The sequence below is a fragment of the Mobula birostris genome, chromosome 25, assembly GCF_030028105.1.
Source record: "Mobula birostris isolate sMobBir1 chromosome 25, sMobBir1.hap1, whole genome shotgun sequence".
Lineage (NCBI taxonomy): Eukaryota > Metazoa > Chordata > Chondrichthyes > Myliobatiformes > Myliobatidae > Mobula > Mobula birostris.
Genome location: NC_092394.1, coordinates 48,419,703 through 48,443,774, shown reverse-complemented (window position 1 = coordinate 48,443,774; position 24,072 = coordinate 48,419,703). Strand labels below are relative to the sequence as shown.

Genomic DNA, 24,072 nt, shown 5'->3' with positions numbered 1-24,072 from the left:
GTAAATTTGGGAAGTAAATCTGTGACAGGAGATAATAATTGAAAGATATAAAGTGCACATTATTTGGACCTTTTGGTTTGGTAGTTTTGAATTATTTACACATTTATAGATTTACATATATTCAGTGTGCCCCCTTCCCAACTGCTAAAGGCAGGCACTTGTAATGGGAACGTTCATAGAGTGCACATCACACTAGCATCTTCCCTGTGGTCACAGTTGTGGACATCCCAGCCGATGTGTGAGCACTGGACAAGCAAACTCTCATGGCCACTGCACTTTAAGTTGTCAAGGTGAATGGTGCCGGTGCCCTGCCCGAAATACGCTTCCACTTTAGCAGCCAGAGCGTTGCCACAACCAAGCTGCCTACAGACCACTTTAGCAGCCCTTAAGTCCCAGGCATCATCGCAAACCGTCCCCCACTGCGACCTCAGGAAGATCTCCACCCGTCCCTCGCATCGGTGACGTCCATTCACAAGTCGGATTTGCGACTCTATAGGACAGCAGAAAGAAAAGTCAGACCAAATGACACCAAGAGATGACTCTCTAACCCTTACAGGAGACAGGGCTCATAGCATGCTGTGAAATGAATATCTAGTTAAATCTGCATACCTTTTGTGGAATAATGTATATAATTAATTGTAATTCCTACAAAATGCAATCAATTTGCACCGGCTTTGCAGAGCCCAGCTTTTACATGAATAATTTCCATAAATTTTATGAAAATGCTGTATTTGTAAAATAAATACGAAATTAAATTTGAGATGAAAGGTCAGGAAAAAAACGCAACTGCAGCAAAGCCACAACCTTCACATAAGTCCTCCTCATGAATATATGCATATTTTTCTACATCTGGGGGAAAAAAGGAAATTCAATAAGGCACTCATTGTCCTCATTTAACATTGAGATCCACCTGGGAACATGCTGACCTTCTCTGAGAACAAGGAGATGCTACACATCAGCACTTAGCTGTTTCCTGGAAAGGACTGATGATAATGTCAGCAAAATACTCTCCTGCAGGACACGACATCCCAGAGCAGATGGCTCTCCTATGGAAGAGCCCCTCCTACGATTCTTGATGCCACTCAACAATCCCATCCTTCTTCCCCAGCAGCCCCCCAGATATGCCCTGGGGTTGGACACTTCACGTTGCTCAGACTGAGCTGATTTAGGGAAGATTGGAGGAAGTGGGAGCTGGTCATCCCCTTCTGCCATTGCGCTGGAGATTGATACACTTGCACAATGGTCCGGATTACAGTAGACAGGGCACTGATAGAGGCATGGAGGGAAAGGATGTCATTGTGTCCAGCCATTGAAGCCCACTTACAAGGTGGTCACAAGGCAATGAAGGAAACAGATTTGTTGTTACACTTCCATTAACCATTTGTGTTCGTTTTTTTTAACTTACATATTGCTTTTCAACATGGAGACAGTGAAATGCCCTGATAGATTTGCATTAAATCACAGCTTCCTTGGAGCTTTAGCTACATAATGAAAGGTTGGGATCCAGAGAAGAACATACTTATAATGCACAGAGATAAGTAGTTTATAAGTACTGACTTTGAATGTATTCGTCTCACTCCTATGAACTGACATAAATCATTTAGCAGCAGAATGTCATTACAAAGTGAAGCTTTGCAACAAACTTGGGTTTGAGAGTTAGTAATGATCACTGCCTGCTGAGTCTGTGCTGAAGCAGATATCATCATCATTACATGATTTGATGACTATGATTCACATAAATAGAAGTGGCATTACGTTCCGATGACAATGAATCCATTGATTTTTAAGACCGGTTATATCATCTAAAGGGTGGTGGGGTGGAGATACATCTCTATCAAAGGATGTGTAAGGCACTCCTCCCCTCCGGTCGCCCACAAGTCACCCTTGGGCAAGATGTAGCACCTGCTTCGCCTCTCCGCTCAGGGTCACGTGAAGCCACGGAAGCAGGAGGTGGATGGTCATCTGAGTAGCCGGTGCATGCCACACGTCCTGGTCATGTGACCACTGATGCCAGACAGACAATCTCGGAAGAGTATTGAGAATGGCTGGGGTCACCTGTCTTGTGGAAACGCTGCCCAGGCGAAGGTAATGGCAATCCACTTCTGTAGAAGTATTTGCCAGAAACAATCATGGTCATGGAAAGACCTTGATCACCTATGTCATACGACATAGCACATAACAAACAAACAATATCATCTAAACAAGGTAGTCTTATTTAATGCACCTTCATCTCAACAGGTGGCAATTGGAATGCATTTAACCCTTATGCACATAAGCAAAAAATGTTTATGCTGTCCTTTTGGAGAAGGTTTGAAAGGCTGAGAAGTCAGAATCAGAATCAGAATCAGGTTTATTATCACTGGCATGCGACGTGAAATTTGTTAACTTTGCAACAGCAGTACAATACAATACATAATATAGAAGAAAAAACACAAATAAAGTAATAATAATAATAAATAACTAAACCAATTACAGTATATGTATATTGAATAGATTAAAAATTGTGCAAAAAAACAGAAATACTATATATATTTAGAAAGTGAGGTAGTATCCAAGGGTTCAATGTCCATTTAGGAATCAGATAGCAGAGGGGAAGAAGCTGTTCCTGAATCGCTGAGTGTGTGCCTTCAGGCTTCTGTACCTCCTACCTGATGGCAACAGTGAGAAAAGGGCATGCCCTGGGTGCTGAGGGTCCTTAATAATGGACACTGCCTTTCTGAGACACCGCTCCTTGAAGATGTCCTGGGTACTTTGTAGGCTAGTACCCAAGATGGAGCTGCCTAGATTTACAACCTTCTGCAGCTTCTTTTGGTCCTGTGCAGTAGCCCCTCCATACCAGACAGTGATGCAGCCTGTCAGAATGCTCTCCACGGTACAACTATAGAAGTTTTTGAGTGTATTTGTTGACACACCAAATCTCTTCAAACTCCTAATGAAGTATAGCTACTCTCCTGCCTTCTTTATAACTGCATCGACATGTTGAGACCAGGTTAGATCCTCAGAGATCTTGACACCCAGGAACTTCAAGCTGCTCATTCCCTCCACTTCTGAAGGATTGGTATGTGTCCTTCGTCTTACCCTTCTGGAAGTCCACAATCAGCTCTTTCGTCCTACTGAGATTGAGTGCCAGGTTGTTGCTGCGGCACCATTCCACTAGTTGGCATATCTCACTCCTGTACGCCCTCTCGCCACCACCTGAGATTCTACCACAAATGGTTGCATCGTCAGCAAATTTATATATGGTATTTGAGCTATGCCTAGCCACACAGTCATGGGTAAATAGAGAGTAGAGCAGTGGGCTAAGCACACATTGCTATGGTGCATCAGTGTTGATCGTCAGTGAGGAGGATATGTTATCACCAATCCACACAGATTGCGGTCTTCTGGTTAGGAAGTCGAGAATCCAATTGCAGAGGGAGGCACAGAGGCCCAGGTTCTGCAACTTCTCCATCAGGATTGTAGGAATAACAGTGTTAAATGCTGAGCTATAGCTGATGAACAGTACCCTGACAAAGGTGTTTGTATTGTCCAGATGGTCTAAAGCCGTGTGTGTGTTTTACTGTTCTACTGCACACCCACATGTCCCACTATTTCCATACCTTATGAATAATTGTGTTGAATGCATGAGTGGAACTTCTGGTACCAAATTGATTTCCTCAAAAATATTCACCTCTGAAAATTGTACCCCTCATAAGTCCAACACTGCAATGAGGACTCCAGTGGGAAACTGAGGCCTATAAACAAGTTGTTGCATTACTTCATTGACATATGATTGTGTGGCCTCCAGAAGTTCATATGCAGATCAATTTCTGTAAGTTAACTGTGAATCAGTGAATCCTTCCCTGTGGGCTTAGATTTTTATGGAGAGAGGGAAAATATTACATCGGCCTGGAGACAGGATCACTAGTTGACCACTGAGCTTCATGCAGTGTTCATTTTCATCAGAAATCTCAACTTAAAGTTGTGATATAAGGATTTCAACAAGGCTTCTCTCATTGCTAACAGGGCAGGGACTTTATTGATTGGGAATGTTAACCCCTCATTCCAGAGCCTCGTTCACCAATTCACATTCAGCTAAATGACCTGGAATATTCAACTGCTATGGCCTGCTTCCAGTTCATTATTGAAAACATTGCAAATTGAAAAGTTTTGGGCAAATGCATTTTGGTATTTTGGGTACAGTGTGTGCCAATGGCACACTTTGTTGCAGCAAAAATTTGTAAATCAAGGATATTGTCCAAACTAGCTATGGGATTGTAGAGTCAATTTGTAAATCGAGAGGCACTTGTGGATGGAATGAGTAACCTGCAGTTGAGTTAATGGACCAGGATGAATTCCATGAAGGATACAGCAGCAGGTTCACAACTGACTTAGCGATGCCCATGCACCCAACACCAGTCAGATAACCTGCTATGTGCACATGGAGAGTAGAGAGTGGTGAAAGAACAAAATACCTCGAGGGACTATCAGTGACTATAATGGGGCTTTCTGACTACCTTTTTGCTTTTAAAAACTCCTTACTCCCTTCTTGAAATGAATTACCTGGCCCTGCTGAGATACATCATCACATCAAAATCAGAATCAGGTTTAATATCACCGGCACATGTCGTGAAATGTGTTAACTTAGCGGCTGCAGTAAAATGCAACATATGATTAATAAAGAAAAAGTAAATAAATCAGTTACAGCATATCTATATATAATAGTTAAGTTAAATATGGTGCAAAAACAGAATTAATTTTAAAAAGTGAGGTAGTTTTCATGGATTCAATGTCCATTTAGAAATTGGATGACAGAAGGGAAAAAGCTGTTTCTGAATGGTTCAGTGTGTCCTTTCAGGCTTCTGTACCTCCTTCTTTATGATAGCAATAAGAAGAGGGTATGCCCTGGGTGATGGGGGTCCTTAATAATGGATGCTGCCTTTCTGAGGCACCACTCCTTGTAGAATCGATACTACAGAGGCTAGTACCCATGATGGAGCTGAGTGATTTTACAACTTTTTACTAGCTTCTTTCTATCCTGTGCAGTAGCCCCCACCCCTCATACTCAGAGATATTGACACCTAGGAACTTGAAATTGCTCACTCCCTCAACTGATCCCTCTATAAGGGCAATTTGTATTCCCTCATCTTACCCTTCCTGAAGTCCACAGTCAGACCTTTGGTCTTACTGACGTTAAGTGCAAGATTGTTGCTGCCACCACTCAACTAGCTGTTATATCTCACTCCTGTACGCCCTCTTGTCTCCATCTGAGATTCTGCCAACAATGGTTGTACTATCAACAAATTTATAGATGGAATTTGAGCTATTCCTAGCCACAGAGCCACAGGTGTAGAAAGAGCAGAGCAGTGGGCTAAGCACACATCCCTAGGTGTGCTGGTGCTGCTCGTCATTGAGGAGGAGATGTTATTACCAATCCACATGGATTGTGGTCTTCTGGTTAGGAAGTCGAGGATCCAGTTGCAGAGGGAGGTACAGAGGCCCAGGACTGTGGGATTGATTGTGTTAAACTCTGAGCTATAGTCAATAAACAGCATCCTGACATATTTGTTTGTATTGTCCAGGAGTTCTAAGGCCACGTGAAGAGCCATTGAGATTGCAGCTGCTGTAGACCTCTTGTGGTGTTAGACAAATTTCAGTGGGCCCAGGTCCTTGCTGAGGTAGGGGTTGATTCTAGCCATGACCAACCTCTCAAAGCACTTCATTATCGTAGATCTGAGTGCTACTGGATGATAGTCATATTAGTCAATGCTGCGTGATAGCACTGTTGATGACCCCTTCCATCACTCTGCTGATGATTGGGAGTAGGGTGGTAATTGGCTGGGTTGGACTTGACCTGTTTCTTGTGTACAGGACATCCTGGGTAATTTTCCACATTCCTGGGTAGACGCTGGTGTTGTAACTGCACTGGAACACCTTGGCTAGTGGCGTGGCAAGTTCTGGAGTACAAGCCTTCAGGACTGTTGCTGAGATTTTGTCTGGGCTCATAGCTTTTGCAGTATCCAGTGCTTTCAGCCGTTTCTTGATATTACATGGAGTGAATCAGATTGGCTTCAAATGCCACTATTTACTTCCTAATATTTCAAACAATGGGCTAAACTGGACGAAGATTATAAAGCTTTACTTTTGTAATTGGTTTAACAGTAAGCGAATGAAGAACAGCAGCCTGAATCCCTAAGATATGTGCAGTGTGCAAGTGTGTAAAAACATGCAAGAAGAGATACAGATGGGTTTCCAGTTATGATATTGATTTCCAGTAGCTCTGTAACACACACTGATGGCAGGCAGAGTAAAAGCATTATCCATAGTGTGACGAGAATACACATAAATTAAGATGTTAGCTGGCCTGGGCTGGCACCAGTGGGATCAGCAGTTGGTCTGCCACCTATCTTCAGGAGAGAGAGAGATAAGGAAAACAATGGAGCAGCATTTGGAGATGTTAATGAAGGGAAGGAGAGCTGTCAAGATCGGCTCCCCCTTTGAACCCTGAACTGTTTGAAGTGATGGACAGGCGATACCCCAGCAGGGGGATAAAAAGGGACAGGTTCGCTAAGGCAGCACACACACGACACCCGAGGTAACGAGACCCTGGAAGCGGTATGTCTCTCACAAGTCTGTGGGAAGTACTGGGCCATAGACGCACAGGGTGGAAAGGCACGATCGGCGGGAACCTGGTGTGTGTCCACCCTTGCCTGGGTGCCAGGTTCACCGCAGAGAAATGGTCGTATCTGGAAACGGAGGGGGTCACGGTCGGTGACCTCAGATGACATCACAAAGGACTCGCCCGAAAGCTGACTGCGAAGGTCTGTGTGGAAGCCTTGAATATTCATTCGTTTTGCTCCCTCTCTCCTTCCCCCCCACTGTCCATCGCCATGGCAGCGATTACTGCGAACTGAACTGAACTAAATTGAACTGGACTTTGTGTCACTTTGAAACTGGTCATTTACCCCTAGACAACAATAGAGCTTGATTGATGCTGTTATCTTAATTCTGTGCACATGTGTGTTTATCATTGCTGAACTGTTGCATTTATTATCCTTTCGACTACTGTGTTGCTTGTTTCTTTAATAAAACTTTCTTAGTTCTAGTAATCCAGACTCCAACTGAGTGATCCATTTCTGCTGGTTTGGCAACCCAGTTATGGGGTACGTAACAATAGAGACCCACAACCGAGGAATAATGATATCAGTGAAAACCAGCAGTCTGGCAGCAGAAGTTCAGTCAATACTGATACTGGATGTTCAACACCATTGAAATCAAGGCTGACTGCTGAGAGCATCCCCGTGATTTCAAAAGCTGATTTCACACTGCATACACTTCTGATTATTTGTTAAATTTAGTAATAGGGTACCCACCTTCTGCAGCCTTTAACACTTCCGTTGTTCTTGTAGTGGTAATTATTGGTGCTTGTTTAGCAGAACCACTTGCTTCAGAAGCTTTATATTCTAAAACGCAAGAACAGGCAACACATAATTTTAGCTTTAAGTGCTGTTAAGTTATGTTTATTCATCAGGAATATTAAAAGGGAATTCTATCTTTGGTCATTCATGTGCTTCTTTGAAGGAAACCCTAAGACAACGGAAAAATAGAGCATAAACACAAGGGATTCTGCAGATGCTGGAAATTCAAGTAACACACATCAAAGTTGCTGGTGAACGCAGCAGGCCAGGCAGCATCTCCAGGAAGAGGTATAGTCGACGTTTTGGGCTGAGACCCTTCGTCAGGACTAACTGAAGGAAGAGCTAGTAAGAGATTTGAAAGTGGGAGGGGGAGGGGGAGATCTTTGGATCCTTCAAATCTCTTACTAGCTCTTCCTTCAGTTAGTCCTGACGAAGGGTCTCGGCCCGAAACGTCGACTGTACCTCTTCCTACAGATGCTGCCTGGCCTGCTGCGTTCATCAGCAAGAAAAATAGAGCACATGCTGAACATGGAAATCTTGTCTTAATTGTAAACAGATTCACAGTGGTATTGCTATAATTTGTTCAACTGATAAGAGCAAATACACTTGTTGGGGTGGTGTGAAGCTTAGAAGGAAATTGCAAGCGATTGCATTCCTATGTACCTGCTACCTGTTACCGCACAGGTAGACCTCACAGGTTTGGAAGATGCTGTCGGAGAACTGCAGGTGATTTGCTTCAGTGTCTTATGTAGTCTGTCCATGCTGTAGCTACAGTGCAGTAAGGTTCAAGAGAATAATTATTTAGAGTGGTGGATGGGCTACCAATCAAATGGATTTTATTTTTTACAGATAGTGTTGTGAAGCATCTCGCTTTCTGTTGAGGCTGCATTCATCTAAGAAAGTGAAGGATATTCATGAGTTGTTCTCCATGTATGGTGGAAGGGCTTAGCGTAATCAGGAAGTGAGTGATTTCTATTCTCCGACTTGCTCTTCCAGTCATTGTATTTATCTGGCTGCGCTCATTGAGTATCTGATTAGCAGTAATTCTGGGGATGTTGACAACAGGGTTCTCTTTAGCTCCAAAGTAGCTTTGGATTTTTAAAGCAATTATCTGCCGTTCGTTACAGAATATTTAATCTCTCTGTCCTTCTATATGGCTGCATCTCAGTCTTGCTCACCCCCTCTCTTCTTTCTTCGTTATACCTCCCTCTCTTCATTGATGCTGCTCTGGTACCAATGTAGTCGTGGTACATATTGGTACTAATGGCATACTGTAAAAAGAAGGAGGTACTGAAAAGAGTGTATGGGGAGTTAGGTAGAAAGCTGAAAAACAGGACCTCTAGGGTAGTAATCTTGGGATTGCTGTCTGTGCCACATGCCAGTGAGGGTAAGAATAGAATGATTTGGCAGATGGATGCATGGCTGAGGAATTGGTTCAGGGGGCAGGGTTTCAGATTTCTGGATCATTGGGATCTCTTCTGGGGAAGGTATGACCTGTACAAAAAGGGCAGTTTACACCTGAACCTGAGGGGTCCAATATCTCCATGGGCAGGTTTAATAGAGCTGTTTGGGAGGGTTTAAACTAACTTGGCAGCGAGGTGGGAACTGGATGATTGGGCTGAGGATGGGGCAGTGGGTAGACAGGTAGATGCAGTGAGACTTTGAGGAAGGACAGGAAGATGATAGAGAAAAATTGCATTTAGTAGGATGACATGGGGGCAAAATCGAAAAGAGTGATGAATACAGAACTGAAGATGTAATATTTGAATGCATGCAGTCTACGGAATAAGGTAGATGATCTTGGAGCACAGTTAGAGATTGGCAGGTGCATCTCCAGTGATCTCTAGTGGGCATCACTAGAGATCATAGCTGGGAGTTTAACATCCAAGAGGACATATTGTTTTGTAAGCAGAGAGGGTAGGTTGCTGTATTGCTAAAAAATGAAAATCAAATCCTTAGAAAGAGATGACATAGGATCAGAAGATGAAGAATCTTTCTGGGTAGAGTTAAGAAACAGCAGGGGCAAAAAAAGCCCTGATGGGAGTTATATACAGGCCCATGAACAGGGGCCAGGATGTGAGATACAAATTACAATGAGAGATAGAAAATTCATGCAAAAAGGGCAATGTTATGATAGTCTTTGGAGATTTCAATATGCAGGTACATTGGGAAAATCAGGTTGGTGCTGGATCCCAAGAGACGGAATTGTAGAATGCCTACGAGATGGCTTTTTAGAGCAGCTTGTGGTTTTTAGGGGAAAGGCAATTCTGGATTAGGAGCTGTGTAATGAACCTGATTTGATTAGGGAGCTTAAGGTAAAGGAACCCAAAGGAGATAGTGATCATGATGATAGAATTCATGCTGCAGTTTGAGAGGGAGAAGCTAAAGTCAGATGTATTGGTATTACAATGGAGTAAATGGAATTACAGAGGCACGAGAGAGGAGCTGGCCAAAGTTGGTTGGAAGGGGACACTGGCAGGGATGACAGCAGAAGAAGAGTGACTGAATTTCTGGGAGCAATTTGGAAGGTGCAGAATAAATACATCCCACAGATAAAGAAGTATTCTGAAGGTAGGATGACATATCTGTGGCTGATGAGGGAAGTCAAAGACAGCATAAAAACAAAAGAGAGGGTATATAATACAGCAAAAACTAGTAGGAACTTCAAGGGTTGGGAAATGTTTAAAAACCAACAGAAGGCAACTAAAAATCAATAAGAAAGGAAAAGATGAATAATGAAGGAAAGCTAACCAATAATATCAAAGGGGATATCAAAAGTTTTTTTCAGATATATAAAAAGATAAGTGAGAGTGGATATCGGTCCAATAGAAAATGATGCTTGAGAGGTAGCAATATGAACAAAGAAATGGTAAATGAACTTAATAAGTATTTTGCATCAGTCTTTACTCAGGAAGACACTAACAGTCTGCCAGAAATAAGAGAATGTCAGGGGGCAGATGTGAGTATAGTTGCTATTGCTAAGGGAAAGGTGCTTGGGAAGCTGAAAGGTCTGAAGGTAGATAAGTCACTCAGACCAGACGGAATATACCCCAGGGTTCTGAAACAGGTAGGTGAAGAGATGGTGGAAGCATTAATAACAATTTTTGAAAAATCACCAGATTCTGGAATGGTTCCAGAGGAATGGAAAATTGCAAGTATCACTCCACTCTTTAAGAAGGGAGCGAGGCAGAAGAAAGAAAACTATAGGCCAGTTAGCGGTTGGGAAAATGTTGGAGTCCATTATTAATGATGAGATTTTGGGGTACTTTGAAGCACATGATAAAGTAGGCCACATTCAGCATGGTTTCCTTAAGAGGAAACCTCACTTCCAAAATCTGTTGGAATTCTATGAGGAAATAACAGGCAGGGTAGACAAAGGAGAGTCAGTGGATGCTGCTTAATTAGATTCTCAGAAGGCCTTTGTCAAGGTGGCATATATGATGTGGCTTAACAAGATAAAAGCTCATGGTATTACGGGGAAGATATATATTGTTAGAAGACTGGCCAACTGGCAGAAGACAAGAGTGGGAATAAAGGGGGCCTTTTCTAGTTGGTTGCAAGTGACTAGTGGTGTTCCACAGGATTTGGTTTCAAGACTGAGACTGCTTCTTTTCATGATATTTGCCTTTTATCTAGATGATAGAATTGATGGTCTTGTGGCAAAGTTTGTGAGTGAAATGAAGATTGGTGGAGGGGCAGGTAGTGTTGAGGAAGCAGGGAGTCTGTAGAGGATCAGACTGTGAGAATGGGCAAGATATGGCAGATGGAAGATAGCGTAGGTAAGTGTATGGTCATGTAGAAGGAATAAAGGCATTGACAACTTCTAAATGGGGACAGAATTCAAAAATCAGAGGTGCAAAGGGACATGAGAGTTCTCAGCCAGGGTTCCCTAAAGTTTAACTTGCAGGTGGAGTCAGTGGTAAGGAAGGCAAATTCAATGTTTGCATTCATTTTGAGAGGTCTAGAATATAAGAACAAAGATCTAATGCTAAGGTTTTATAAGGCATTGTTCAGAGGAAGTTCACGAGAATGATTCCACAAACGAAACGGTTAACATATGAGGAGCACTTGATGGCACTGGTCCTGTACTCACTGGAATTTAGAAGTATAAGGGGGGATCTTATTGAAACCTATCGAATTTTGAAAGGTCTAAATAGAGTGAATGAGGAGAGGATGTGGAGAATTCTAGGACCAGAGGGCACAGCTCAGAATAGAGGGATGTCTATTTAGAACAGAGATGAGGAAGATTTTCTTCAGCCAGAGGGTAGTTAATGTGTGGAATTCGCTGCTACAATTGGCTGTGGAGGCCAAGTCATTGAGTATATTTAAAGCGGAGGATGATATGCTCTTGATTCGTCAGGACATCAAAGGTTATGGGGAGAAGGCAGGGGAATAGGATTGAGCGGGCCAGTAAATTAGCTGTAATAGAATAGCAGAACAGACTCAGTGGGTGAATGGCCTAATTCTGCTCCTGTGACTGATGGGAACTCACTCACTTCCCAGCTTGAAGAATTTTCGCAGCCAAGTTGTTTATTCTATTTCCCATTCAGTCTGTGAGGTTCAGCTTTAATTTTCAAACATCTGTCTATGAAAAATTTGGTATGTTCTCCACTGGCAAGGTAGTGTTATCTTGGTTCTCTACTACCAATCGCTTTCGCAAGCTGGAAAGTATAAAAACCCAACTTTGTGCACTTGACCACATCATCTCAGCAGCAGCATTGATGAAGTAATCACTGTGGGGAAAAGCGATCAATAAAGGTGAGGCACTTCCACTCGGATGTATAAAAAGATTCTCATGGCATGTTTTCCCACGGCCACTGTCTTTCGTTCTCATGGTGTGTCCTGGTCAAACACATTCTTCTAACACTGCCATACCCGATTATCTGTCAGTTCATTGTGCTGCCATGTATACTGAGATAACATCTCTCTCTTTCTCTTTTGCCCATTATTTAGGCAGCAATGAAGGTCCTTTAGGATTCTTCATTGCTGGTTTCGGAACAATTTTGTTTTACCAGTCAGGGTTGTTAGCCCTGAGCTGCACCCCCTGAACATGAAAGATCAGTGGACCACTCCTAATCCAGCCTCTACCCTTTGATCTGCTTGGCATGGGTGATCTCACCAAGAGCCAAAGCATAGAGCCCTGACTCCAGCCAACACAGCTCTCCGGGTCATTGAGGCACGCAAGCCTCCAAAGATCAACAATGTTGTGGTCCTCTCGGAGGTGATGTGACATAGCAACTGGTGAAATTCACAGGTTGTAAAACACATTGATGTGGGGCAGTGGAAAGCACTGTATTACACACGAGTATCTCCTTCGGCATAAAAGCTAGTCACTGTTGACATTACTCTTACCTACGCAAATAGCACCTGCATCCTCGTGGTGTCTACAGTTGTGTTTTCCCCATCCAAGGTTAAAGCATTCGGCCAGGGAGGATTCTGTACCTTTGCAGTTCACATTGTCCAGCAATATTGGCCCACTTCCATATCCAAAGTAGCCAAGTTCTTTAGCAGTGATGGCACTACCACATCCCAGCTGTTTGCAAACCACCGCCACATTCTTAATATTCCAGTCGTCATCGCACACAGTCCCCCAGTTATTGCCGTAAAATATTTCCACTCTGCCTTGACAGCTGTTGTTCCCATTCACCAAACGAATGGATCTGGCTGGAAAAATATTCACACAGTTATCACGCTTTCAGGGTTAATTTCCGTGGCGCATGCAATTTTTAAATCGTTCAGCACGGAATCATAAAAGGGCAAGGTGAGACGTCGGAATCATTGGCATACAGTCATTAATCAGGGTTGAAACTGGTTCAATATTGGCACAAGATAATGAAATAAAGGACCCAATTGTACAGTGCCTATAAAAAGTATTCACTCCCCCCCCCCAGAAGTTTTCATGTTTTATTTTTTAACAATATTGAATCACAGTGGATTTAATTTGACTTTTTTGACACTGATCAAGAGAAAAAGATTCTTTCGTATCAAAGTGAAAACAGATGTCTATAAAATGATCTAAATTCACCCCCATCGTTAGTTTTTAGTAGATGCACCTATGACAGCCTTGGGTTTGTGTAGATAGGTCCCCACATCTGGATACTGAAATTTTTCCCCATTCTTCTTTCCAAAACTGTTCAAGCTCTCTCAGATTGCATGGGGATTGTGAGTGTACAGCCTTTTTCAAGTTCAGCCACAAATTCTCAGTTGGATTGAGGTCTGGACTCTGACTTGACACTCTAGAACATTAAATTCCTTTTTTCTAAGCCATTCCTGTGTAGCTTTGCATTTATGCTTGGGGTAATTTTTTTGCTGGAAAACGAATCTTCTCTCTAGTTGCAGATTTCTTGCAGACTGCATCAGGTTTTCCTCCAGGATTTCACTGTATTTTGCTGCATTCATTTTACCCTCTACCTCACAAGCCTTCCAGGGCATGTTGCAGTAAAGAATCCCCACAGCATGATGCAGCCATCACCAGGCTTCATGGTAGGAATCATGCGTTTTTGATGATGTAGTGTTTGGCTTACACCAAACATAGCGTTTAGTCTGATGGCCAAAAAGCTGAATTTTGGTTTCATCAGACATAGATCCTTCTTCTAACTGACTTCAGAGCCTCCCATATGCCGTCTGGCAAACTCTAGCTGAGATGTCATAGGAGTTTTTTTCAACAGTGGCTTTCTTTTTGCCACTCTCTCATAAAGCTGTGACTGGTGAAGCACCCGGGCAATAGTTGTTTCATGTAGTCTCTCCCATCTCAGCCACTAAAGCTTGTAGCTCCTCCAGTGTCTCTAGTGGCCTCCCTCACTAGTCCCCTTCTTGCACGGTCACTCAGTTTTTGAGGACAGCCTGCTCTAGGCAGATTTACAGCTGTGCAATATTCTTTCCATTTCTTGATGATTGACTTAACTGTACTCCAAGAGATATTCAGTGACTTGGAAATTCCCTTGTACCCATCTTCTAACTTGTGCTTTTCAATAACCTTTTTGCAAAGTTGCTTGGAGTGTTTCTTTGTCTTCATGGTGTAGTTTTTGCCAGGATACTGACTCACCAGCAGCTGGACCTTCCAGATACAGATGTATTTTTACCACAATCAGTTGAAACAGCTTGACTGCACGTCTCCAAAAATAGATCTCCACTTTAATTAAGAGAGTTCTAAAACCAATTGGCTGCACCAGTGATAATTTGGTGTGTCATAGTAAAGGGGGTGAATATTTATGCCAATCCCCAACCCAACATGGATTCCAGCACGCCGCCGCGCCTCTGCTGTCATTCACACCACCTCAGATGTCTCCTCCTCTGGGTGGTCGCGTCAGGCGATGCCACGACATGAAGACCTGATACAAGCAAAAACTGAGGCCACGCAGCTCCCCCGTCACCGGTCTCACCAGTGAACCAATGAACCAGACTTGCACTATTTTATATTAGCAATGTCCAATGGGATCTTGTGATCACAAGAAGAATGTTTAAGACAAACCTTTGCACCATTTGTTAGACCCAGAGAGGCACCTACAACCAAATGCACCGTCACCTCACCAGATGTTTGGTGAGTGTTTCAGTGGATCATAGATATTCCTGGACATTGCACAATTTCCTTCAGGAATTAGGAAATAAATTACGTTTTCCTTTCCACAGAAAGTGAAATAAGTGGATCAGACATGGCTTTGTCAAACAGTAGGATGCTTTCTTATTGTGTACCATCTTGCTTCCAGTAAGATGGCACTGATAAGTGGTGGCACTTTGCGTGCAGCTCCGATGGGAATCATCAAACATTCCCATTCAGGACTACCACAGCTGAAATCCACAGTCACTGCCTTGGCTACTTCATTAAGCAGCATCGTGTTAAGATGTTTAAAAAAACCTATCGATACTCAAAGTCGATGAACGTCAGACGTCAGACTCTGGTCATGAGTGCAGTTCCCCTTTAAGAAAACTGAAGTAGGGATGGCATGCTGGTCCGCAAGGACCATTGAAGTGCCAACCCCTTAGATCACTCCCCTCCCCCCCATTCCTAACTATCTTGCTGGTAAATCTACAGTCTCTGAAAAATTGAAGACCACAGAGGAAGATTTCTGTACCAGAGGGACATCAGGGACTGCTGTGTACTTTGCTTCACAAAATCATGGCTATCCGCCATCATTTCGGATGCAGCACTGCAGCCTGATGGCTTCACCATTCTCTGCAAGGACAGGACAGAGTCTATCAAAGTCAGAGGAGATGGAGTATGCTTTGTGATTAACTCATTGTGTGCACAGATGTGGCAGTTCGATTTCAGCCCCGCTCACTCAACCTGGAGCATCTAGTGGTTAAATGTCATCCATTTTATCTGCCAATGGAGTTTTCTGCCATCGTCCTGGTAGTGATGTGCTTTCCACTGAGTACATCACAGTTGTCATCAACGTTATCAAGACTTATGTGGATGAGTGTGTGCCTTTGAGAACATACCGGACATACCCAAACCAAAAGCCATGGATGAACCAGGAGATTCATAGTCTGCTGAGGGCTAGATCTGTGGCTTTCAAGACTGGTGATCCAGGACTATACACCAAGTCCAGGTATGACCTATGGAAGGCTATTTTAAAGCAACAAAATAATGCCAATTGAAGTTAGAGATGGAATCGGATACATGTCAGCCCGGCAGGATTTGCAGGCCATTACTCCCTTCAAAGTGAAATTGAAGATTGTGAATAGCTGCGATGCTCCATTCCCAGATGAGCTCTACTCCTTTCATGCATGCTTTGAAAGGGAGAATAAAACTACATCTGTGCGAATCCCTGCAGCATCTGGTAATCCTGTGATCCCTGTCTCAAAGGCCAACATCAGAACATCTTTTAAGAGGGTGAACCCTTGCAAGGGATCAGGCCCTGATGGAGTACCCAGTAGGGCTCTGAAAACCTGTGCCAACCTCCTGGCCGGAGTGTTCAGGGACAGCCTCAATCTCTCACTGCTGCGGTCGAATGTTCCCACCTGCTTCAAAAGGGCAACAGTCCCAGGAAGAGTAGAATGTTCTTCCTCAATGAATATCGCCCAGTGGCACTCATATCTACTGTGATGAAGTGCTTTGAGAGGTTGTTCATAGCCAGAATCAACCCCTGCCTCAACAAGGACCTGGACCTGCTGAAGTTCCCCTACCACCACAAGGTCTATAGCAGAAGCATTCTCTCTGTATCTGTACTCAACCTTGGATCACCTGGACAATAGTAATACCTAATTCTGGCTAGTATTCATTGATTACAGCTCTCTGTATCTCCCTCCGCAACTGGATCCTTGTTTTCCTCAGCGTGAGACCACAGTCTTTGTGGATCAGAAATAACATCTTCTGCTTGCTGACAATCGACATTGAAACACCTCAGGATGTGTACTTATCCCACTTCTCTACTCACTCTACACCCACGACTATGTGGCTAAGCACAGCTCAGACACAATCTATACATTTGCTGACGATTGTTGTTAACAGAATTTAAGATGGTGATAAGGAGGTGTTCAGGTGTGAGCTAGATCAGCTGGTTGGGTGGTGTTGGAGCAACAACCTTACACTTAAGATCTGTAAGACTAACGTATTGATTGTGGACTTCAGGAAGGGGAAGTCAAGGGAACACACACCAGACCTCATCGAGGGATCAGCAGTTTCAAGTTCCTGGGCATCAACATTTCTGAAGATCTATCCTGGGCCCAATATATTAATGCAATTACAAGAAGACAGATGTCGGCTATATTTCATTAGGTGTTTGAGGAGGCTTAGTATGACACCAAAGACTCTCGCAAATTTCTACAGGTGAACCATGGATAGCACTCTAACTGGTTGCATCACCGTCTGCTTTGGAGGAGCCACTGCACAGGACCAAACAAAGTTATAAACACAACCAGCTTCCTCATGGGTATTAGCCTCCCCAGCATCGAAGACACCTTCAATGAGTGATGCCTCAAAAAGATGGCATCCATCGTTAAGGGCTCTCAACACCCAGGACATGCCCTGTTCTTGTTGCTATCATCAAAGACGAGGCACAGGAGCCTGAGGACACTCACTCAATGTTTCAGGAACAGCTTCTTCCCCACCACCATCAGATTTGAGAATGGACAATGAATCCATGAACACTACGTCAGTATTTTTTTTCTGTCTTTTTGCACAACTTAATTTATTTTATACTTCTTACTGTAATTTATAGTTTTTATTATTGTGTATTGCAATGTACTGCTGCCCCAAAACAACAAATTTCACAATATATACTAGTGATATTAAACCCAAATGTAATTCGTAATATGTTGGATTAAACTCTTAATCACAAAACAGCACAGAAACTTCTTTGAATGAAAAATGATTGATCTTACCCCTTTGAGGTGTCGTCAGCTTTGTGGTTGTGACCAGTTCAAAAGTCTGATCTGTAACATCTGTAACCAAGTACAAGGAGTGAATGTCAGTTGTGCATCTTGAAGTGATCTCTGGGCTATTATTGTGTCTATTTCAAATAAACTTCCAGACTTCCTCTCTGACACTTGGTATGAACGGATTGACCAAGTAGCTTGCACTTTTGGGCTGTGTGGGAAGTTAAAATGATGGAAATTATCAAATCCAAACCCAAGCCAATTACACATTTTGTCTGGAGAAATGATTGGATTCTGATCTTCAGAAGATCTTTGATAAGTTTCCCCATAATACACGGATAAATAAGGACAGGAGTTGCACAGCTTGGGGACAACAGCAATTGTTTGCTGGCTTCAGGGAGGGAGTAAAGCTTGGCCATTAGTAATGGAACACGTTGGTGGAATTGCTAGGTGTTTGCAAGCGGGAGAGTCACAGACACGGGTCATAGCTGCAAACTGTCCAGCAGCTCTGACATCCACCATCACAAAGTGTTTCAGAGGCTGGCCATGGCATACATCAATGGCAGCCTCCTGGGCAACCTCAACCCACTACAATTTTAAAGACCTCAAGAAGCTGCAGAGAGTTGTGGGCACATCATGGAAGCCAGCCTCCCCTCCCTAGGCTCTATCTATACTTCTCACTGCCTCAATAAAAGAGCCAGCACAATCAAAGATGACTCCCACCCAGGACATAGACATCCCTCGCATTAAGCAGAAGATACAGAAGACTGAAAACAGGTACCAGCAGGCTCAAGGACAAGGACAGCTTCTACCCCACTGTTACAATTCAATTCAAGTTTAATTATCCTTCAACCATACATGAATAATCATGAATACAGCCAAACGAGACAGCATTACTCTGGGACCAAGGTGCAAAACACAGCGCCAACAGTCAAAGCACACATAGCATATATAAGATAGCAAGATACAGCCACACAATAAAAGAGTCCAAACTCAAGCCATTCAATGTCACAGAAATCTTCAGTTGACCACAACAGATGTTGTCTTCTGCAGTGTGAAGAGTGGGGATGGTGGGTGGGAGGCTGCACCAACTCCAGCCTGGAGGCCGCAGCACCCTGCCGCCCCGATGGAGTGCACCATCTCTGACAGCTCTCTCCTGGTGGCTGTAAACAGGCGACACCATGGCTTGAGGCCTAGTCCTCGCTGTGACCGAGGCCATGCAGCTCCACTGCCAGCCGACCCTGTTCCCCACCAATAAATCAGTAGATCAAACTTGTGGCATACCACATTAATAATGTCCAAAAGGGTCTTGCAATCACAATAAAAGCAACCAAAGTGGTCACTTGCTATTAAACTGTAAGCCCTCTTCAACTCAGGCAGCAGCAGCACGCGCAGTTCCTTCATTTTCTCCTCCAACAAGCAACTCGCTGATGGAGTAGACCTGTAGTACTTTAAGCTCTTAACCTATAGCAGGATCTTACAATCATTAAAAATACTTTTAAATAGGACAGTAGCACTTTTAGTTGACCCTCTAAAAGCTGGAGCAAACGAATGTGCCAATATATTACTGGATTAAGACTATTGAGCTGTTCTCTACTACAATAAGATGGACCCTTGACTTCATAGTTTACCTCATCGTGGCGCTGCACTAATTGTCTGCCTGCAGGGCCAATTGTTGGTCAGGGTCAACCATGGATGTTCTGTCCTAACTGTCCAGAACTGCAAAGCCAGGGCAGTACAATGTAGAGAGCAATCTGTTGTCCATGTAGCAAGGCCCCCCCTGCACACATCCGATGAACCCAAAGGAATGGTAGAGATTGATACAGTGTGGAACCAGCATTGTCACGGGAGTTGTCTACCAGTGATAAACTCAATGTAGGACTGCCTTAGGGACTCCAGCTCTGGATTTTTTCCTCAGGGTTTACTCCCAAACCCTTCCCCATGAGTGCATTTAGCCGCAAGGCAGCGAAGGCTTGCGATCAGAGTTTTCCTTCTCCTAGATGAACTACGAACCGTGGCTGACGAGCCCCATCTGCCCGAAACAACTGGCTTTAGGCCTCCAGTAGCCTGCCTTTGCCACTGATCGACCAAGCTGGCTTCAGACAACATCACAATACCAGTGAACAAGTTCTCGCACTCACATCGTACATCGTATCAGGCTTTGATCATAAAAAGAAAATCAGAGCAATTTTTTAATCGATTTATTCACTGCATACAACACTGTTTGGAACCAAGGCTTAATGTTAAAACTAGCCGGAATCAACCCATATAAAAAGATCCTACGTCTCCTCTACAGAATAACAAGCACCTATCCTTTCTTCTCCTTCCTAGGAACTGACACCAGTCGCATAATGAAGTTCTGCAATGGCGTCCCCCCTAGGGTCAGTTCTGGCTCCAACTTTGTTCAATCTGTACCTCAGTGACCTCCCTGAAACCAAATTTGCTGAATTTGGATACACCAATGACTGGGTCATAGCCTTCCAATCGAACGAAGTCAAATCCATTGAAAAAACCTCACCCAAGGCATCAACTCCCTATCCACCTGATTCTCAAAGTGGTACCTAAATATGAATGTAAACGAAACAGTAATTTCCATATTTCATCTGGACAACCGACTAACCAAACTTAAACTTAATATCAAGCTAAATGACAAACAGCTACCCAACGATCCACACCTAAAGTACTCAGGAGTCACACTAGATCAAACTGTCTCAAACAAGACACACCTTCAAAATGCTGCAAAGAAACTAAAATCCAGAATGGCCATGATCAGGAAGATAGCAGGAACTGAATGGGGTACTAACCAGTCAGTCCTATGAACATCTAGCCTAGCACTATGTTTCTCAGTCACCGAATATTGCGCACCCACCTGGGAGAGAAGTGCTCACACAAACATCATCAATATACAGCTCCATACTTCCATGAAAATAATCTCAGGAACCTTACAATCCACACCTGTCCAAAGGATCCCAACACTGAGTGGAATAGCACCCCTGAAGATCCGTAGAAGAGCAGCTTCAGCAAAATTGCACAAACATATTCAAAATATGCCCAACAATATTCCCGTTCGTAAACTCATCGAAAATGCTCCTCTAACTTCCCAACTCAAATCCCGAAAACCTTTCTGCAACGTGAAAAATCTCGACTCCTATGACTAACACACTGAATGGCTCCAATACTGGCACAACAACACGCGGCCCCCACACCTGGCAGAGATCTGATTGATGACCTCACCTCGCTCCTCCCGGGCCTTACTACAGCTACCAGAGGAAACTGGACGGCCACAAATAGACTCTGAAGTTGCCATGCCAAAACAGCGCAAATATTACACCCTATCTTGCCCCTGTGGTGCCACAACCAAGGACATCCTCCACCTGGCCCAAACATGTCCTCTCACCCACATCCAAGATGGCTTTGCCGTGGTCGATCGGTGCGGCCATGAGCTGATGGAGTGGGTTGACAAAAACCAGTTAGAAGTGTGAAGAGAAAAACACCTGCCACACATGAAGGTCAGGAGCTGGACTTGTCAGAGGCTATTGGAGATGCATGCCATTGGGAGCATTCAATAGTTAATGGGACCTTATCTTCATTACCACCCCTTGCTATAATAACCTGAAGGAAACTTAAGGTTGAGGAGGAAGCCAGCAAACTACAGGAGGACATTAACAAACATGCAGAATGGGCAAATCAATGGCAAATGAAGTTCTGAGGTAGTACATTTTGGTAAAAGGAATAGAGATACGATTTATTGGAAGACGAAGATTTAAATTGGCTTGAGAAAAAAGGGGTCCTGTAGAACAGACACACTAGATTGCTAAAAGTTAAGGCAAAAGTTAGAAAGACCATATAAAATCCAAACCATGTAGTAAATGTTAATATTAGAGGAATAGAATTGAAAATTAAGGAAGTTATGCTAAGTTTGTATCTAATGTTAAAATGAACAGCTCTGGTCACCATAATGTAAAAGGGATATAGAGAGTTAGAAAGGATGATGCAAAGATTTACAAGGATAACAACAGAAATGTCAGAGGAAAGGATGAATAATCTGGGTCCCTTTGGTCAAGACTGATGGATGGTCTACAAGAGGTCTTTACAATTATGAGAAGTTTTGATCAAGAAATAGTATTTCTGTTAATAAGGAATTGCATAAAGCCTGTTTCTGTTTTGAATATCTTCTGTAGTTCTTTGACAGAGAGGGATACAATAGTTGGTGGGTCGGGGAGAAGGGGGTGATGGTATATGGTGGGAGGGTGGTGCTGGAGTTCATCAGGCAGGTTACATTGAAATATATTATTGAGGATGGTTGCTTTTACCTGTATCATTTCCTGTAAAGACAAGGGAAGGGCTAGATCTGTAGGAACTGTTTCTAGGTCAATGGCTGAAGAGTTTCTCATAGACTGAAGCATTATGTCTGCAATGTACTGCTTTCATAAGCCACCCTACTTCTGCAATCTCCCCATTGTAACCACTGAAATCGCAGACTCCTAAATCCTGCTGCAAATCCCTCTTAACCATCTCATCACACATAACTGATCTTACCCCTGTGGCGTGCCCACTCCCGACAGATGCAGTTTCCCTCAGCCCAGCAATGTCTCTTCTTTTCTTTTCCCTCCACCCTCCTCCGCTGTTAAATGTACTGTTACCTTATTTGTCTCTTGGGCAAGAGAATTACCAGGCAGGAAACCCGGCAGTATAAAATACTCAATAATGCCTTCAGGTTAAAACCAGACATCATTTCAGTTGACACCTCAAGAACACAACCTTATAGATGTCAGCTAGAAGTCCAATCACAATTACTTCATTTCTTCTGAAAAGTCCTCCATCATCTTTTAGGGAATGCATTTGAAAATGGTCCAGAGTACAGATCTTCTAGCATGTTCAGGCAGTGGGAATGATTACCCAGGTGCTGGGATGCTACAGACTACTTGATTTTTTTCATTTTAAGTTCAGTATCTGCTTTGGGTAAGTTTATATCAACTGTCCTTACTGTGATTGGTAGATGGAGCAGAATCTGTGCCTGTGTACGGTGTAGAAAATCCAGAGGTTGAAGCAACTTGAACTGCCATGGGTGTCCAAGAATCTTGAAGAAAATCAAAAAAGATCACTTAGTTAAAATGTTCAGCAACAGAGAGCTTAGTTACATCATCTTATATTTGACACTGGACAGTGTCTAACTTGTATTGAAAGCTGATTTTTAATATGATAAGTGCTAGATACGTGGGTTATGATCAAAGATAAAAATGGCTGGAGTCGCTTAGCACTTTAGTGCAAGGATGTTTATTCGGTGCGTCAAAAATCAAACTTACAAAAATTAGAGAAAATAGTGAAAAGAAAACTGCCAATATTTGCAAAAGATATCAAGCAAAAAACATAATAATGGCTCTGTATTTATTCTTATGCAGTGTGAACTTCCAGCAGCCCCAGTCTCTCATCCGTTCTGAGGGCGAAGAGCTCCTTTTTTTAGGCACCAGGACAAGCCACCTTTAATTACCAACAAAATTAACTTAAGACTACACATGAATTAGAATATGATGCACCCCACAATGTAGTTACAATCACATTACAAAATAAAGAGAAGTATCTACCTTAAATACAGTATACAAACAATGTAGACACACTTGCACATCCCCATTACTAAAGAAGCAGATTATTCTGCCAGGCACGGCAGGAAAGGCAACATAAAGCCAACCAAGCACACCGGCTTGGTTTAGGACCCAGTATGGGAATATACTGGAGAAGACACTGAAATGGACAATGACAGCAGAATGACAAGGCAATGTTTCTGTGTGTGTGTGTGTGTGTGTGTGTGTGTGTATGGATGCGCGTGTGTAAGCAGTACATTTACCGAGTGCTTCTCCGCCACAATAAGATGAGCTGAAACACTTTACTAGTGGAAAAGATTAAGCAGATTTAGAATTCTGGAATAAGGTAGAGGAATTAGCAGCTGGGTTAAGAAGGAGGTTTGAGTAGATAATGATTTTGTCACAAAAGCAATGAAATCCAATTTCTATTCTCGGGAACCTGGTGATGAATAAGTAATAAATTGGGTTATATTCTGCAAGGTTTTGTAATGAGTAGTGTTCGGTGTGAGTGGGCTAGTATGTGGAGATTAGAATAACATTGGGATTTTAAAATATACTTCTTGCAGATCAAAACATGAGGAGACTTGTACGGGGTTAGGAAGAGGTGAAACACTAGGCATGTTTGTACAGGATAACGTATCTATTATAAACAAGATTGGATGGGAAGGATTTGAGTCAAGATGAGCTGAAAGTAATCAAACCCTATCATACAATATATCTATCCCTTAGAACCTGACACTGAACTTAGTCCATTTAGAGCTCTGATGAAGCAGGCA

General features: G+C 43.1%; 1 protein-coding gene across 1 annotated transcript in view; it reads right to left on the bottom strand.

The window, feature by feature from the left end:
• Nucleotides 1-173: 173 nt before the first annotated feature.
• Nucleotides 174-24,072, bottom strand: part of LOC140187649 (scavenger receptor cysteine-rich domain-containing group B protein) — a 43,743-nt gene continuing 19,844 nt past the window's right edge. Inside the window, exons 5-8 of the mRNA XM_072243170.1 lie at nt 22,702-22,794; nt 12,750-13,061; nt 7,353-7,442; nt 174-490 (exon numbers count right to left, since the gene is read on the bottom strand). Coding sequence (XP_072099271.1) covers nt 174-490; nt 7,353-7,442; nt 12,750-13,061; nt 22,702-22,794 — 812 coding nt within the window. The remainder of the gene's footprint in view (nt 491-7,352; nt 7,443-12,749; nt 13,062-22,701; nt 22,795-24,072) is intronic.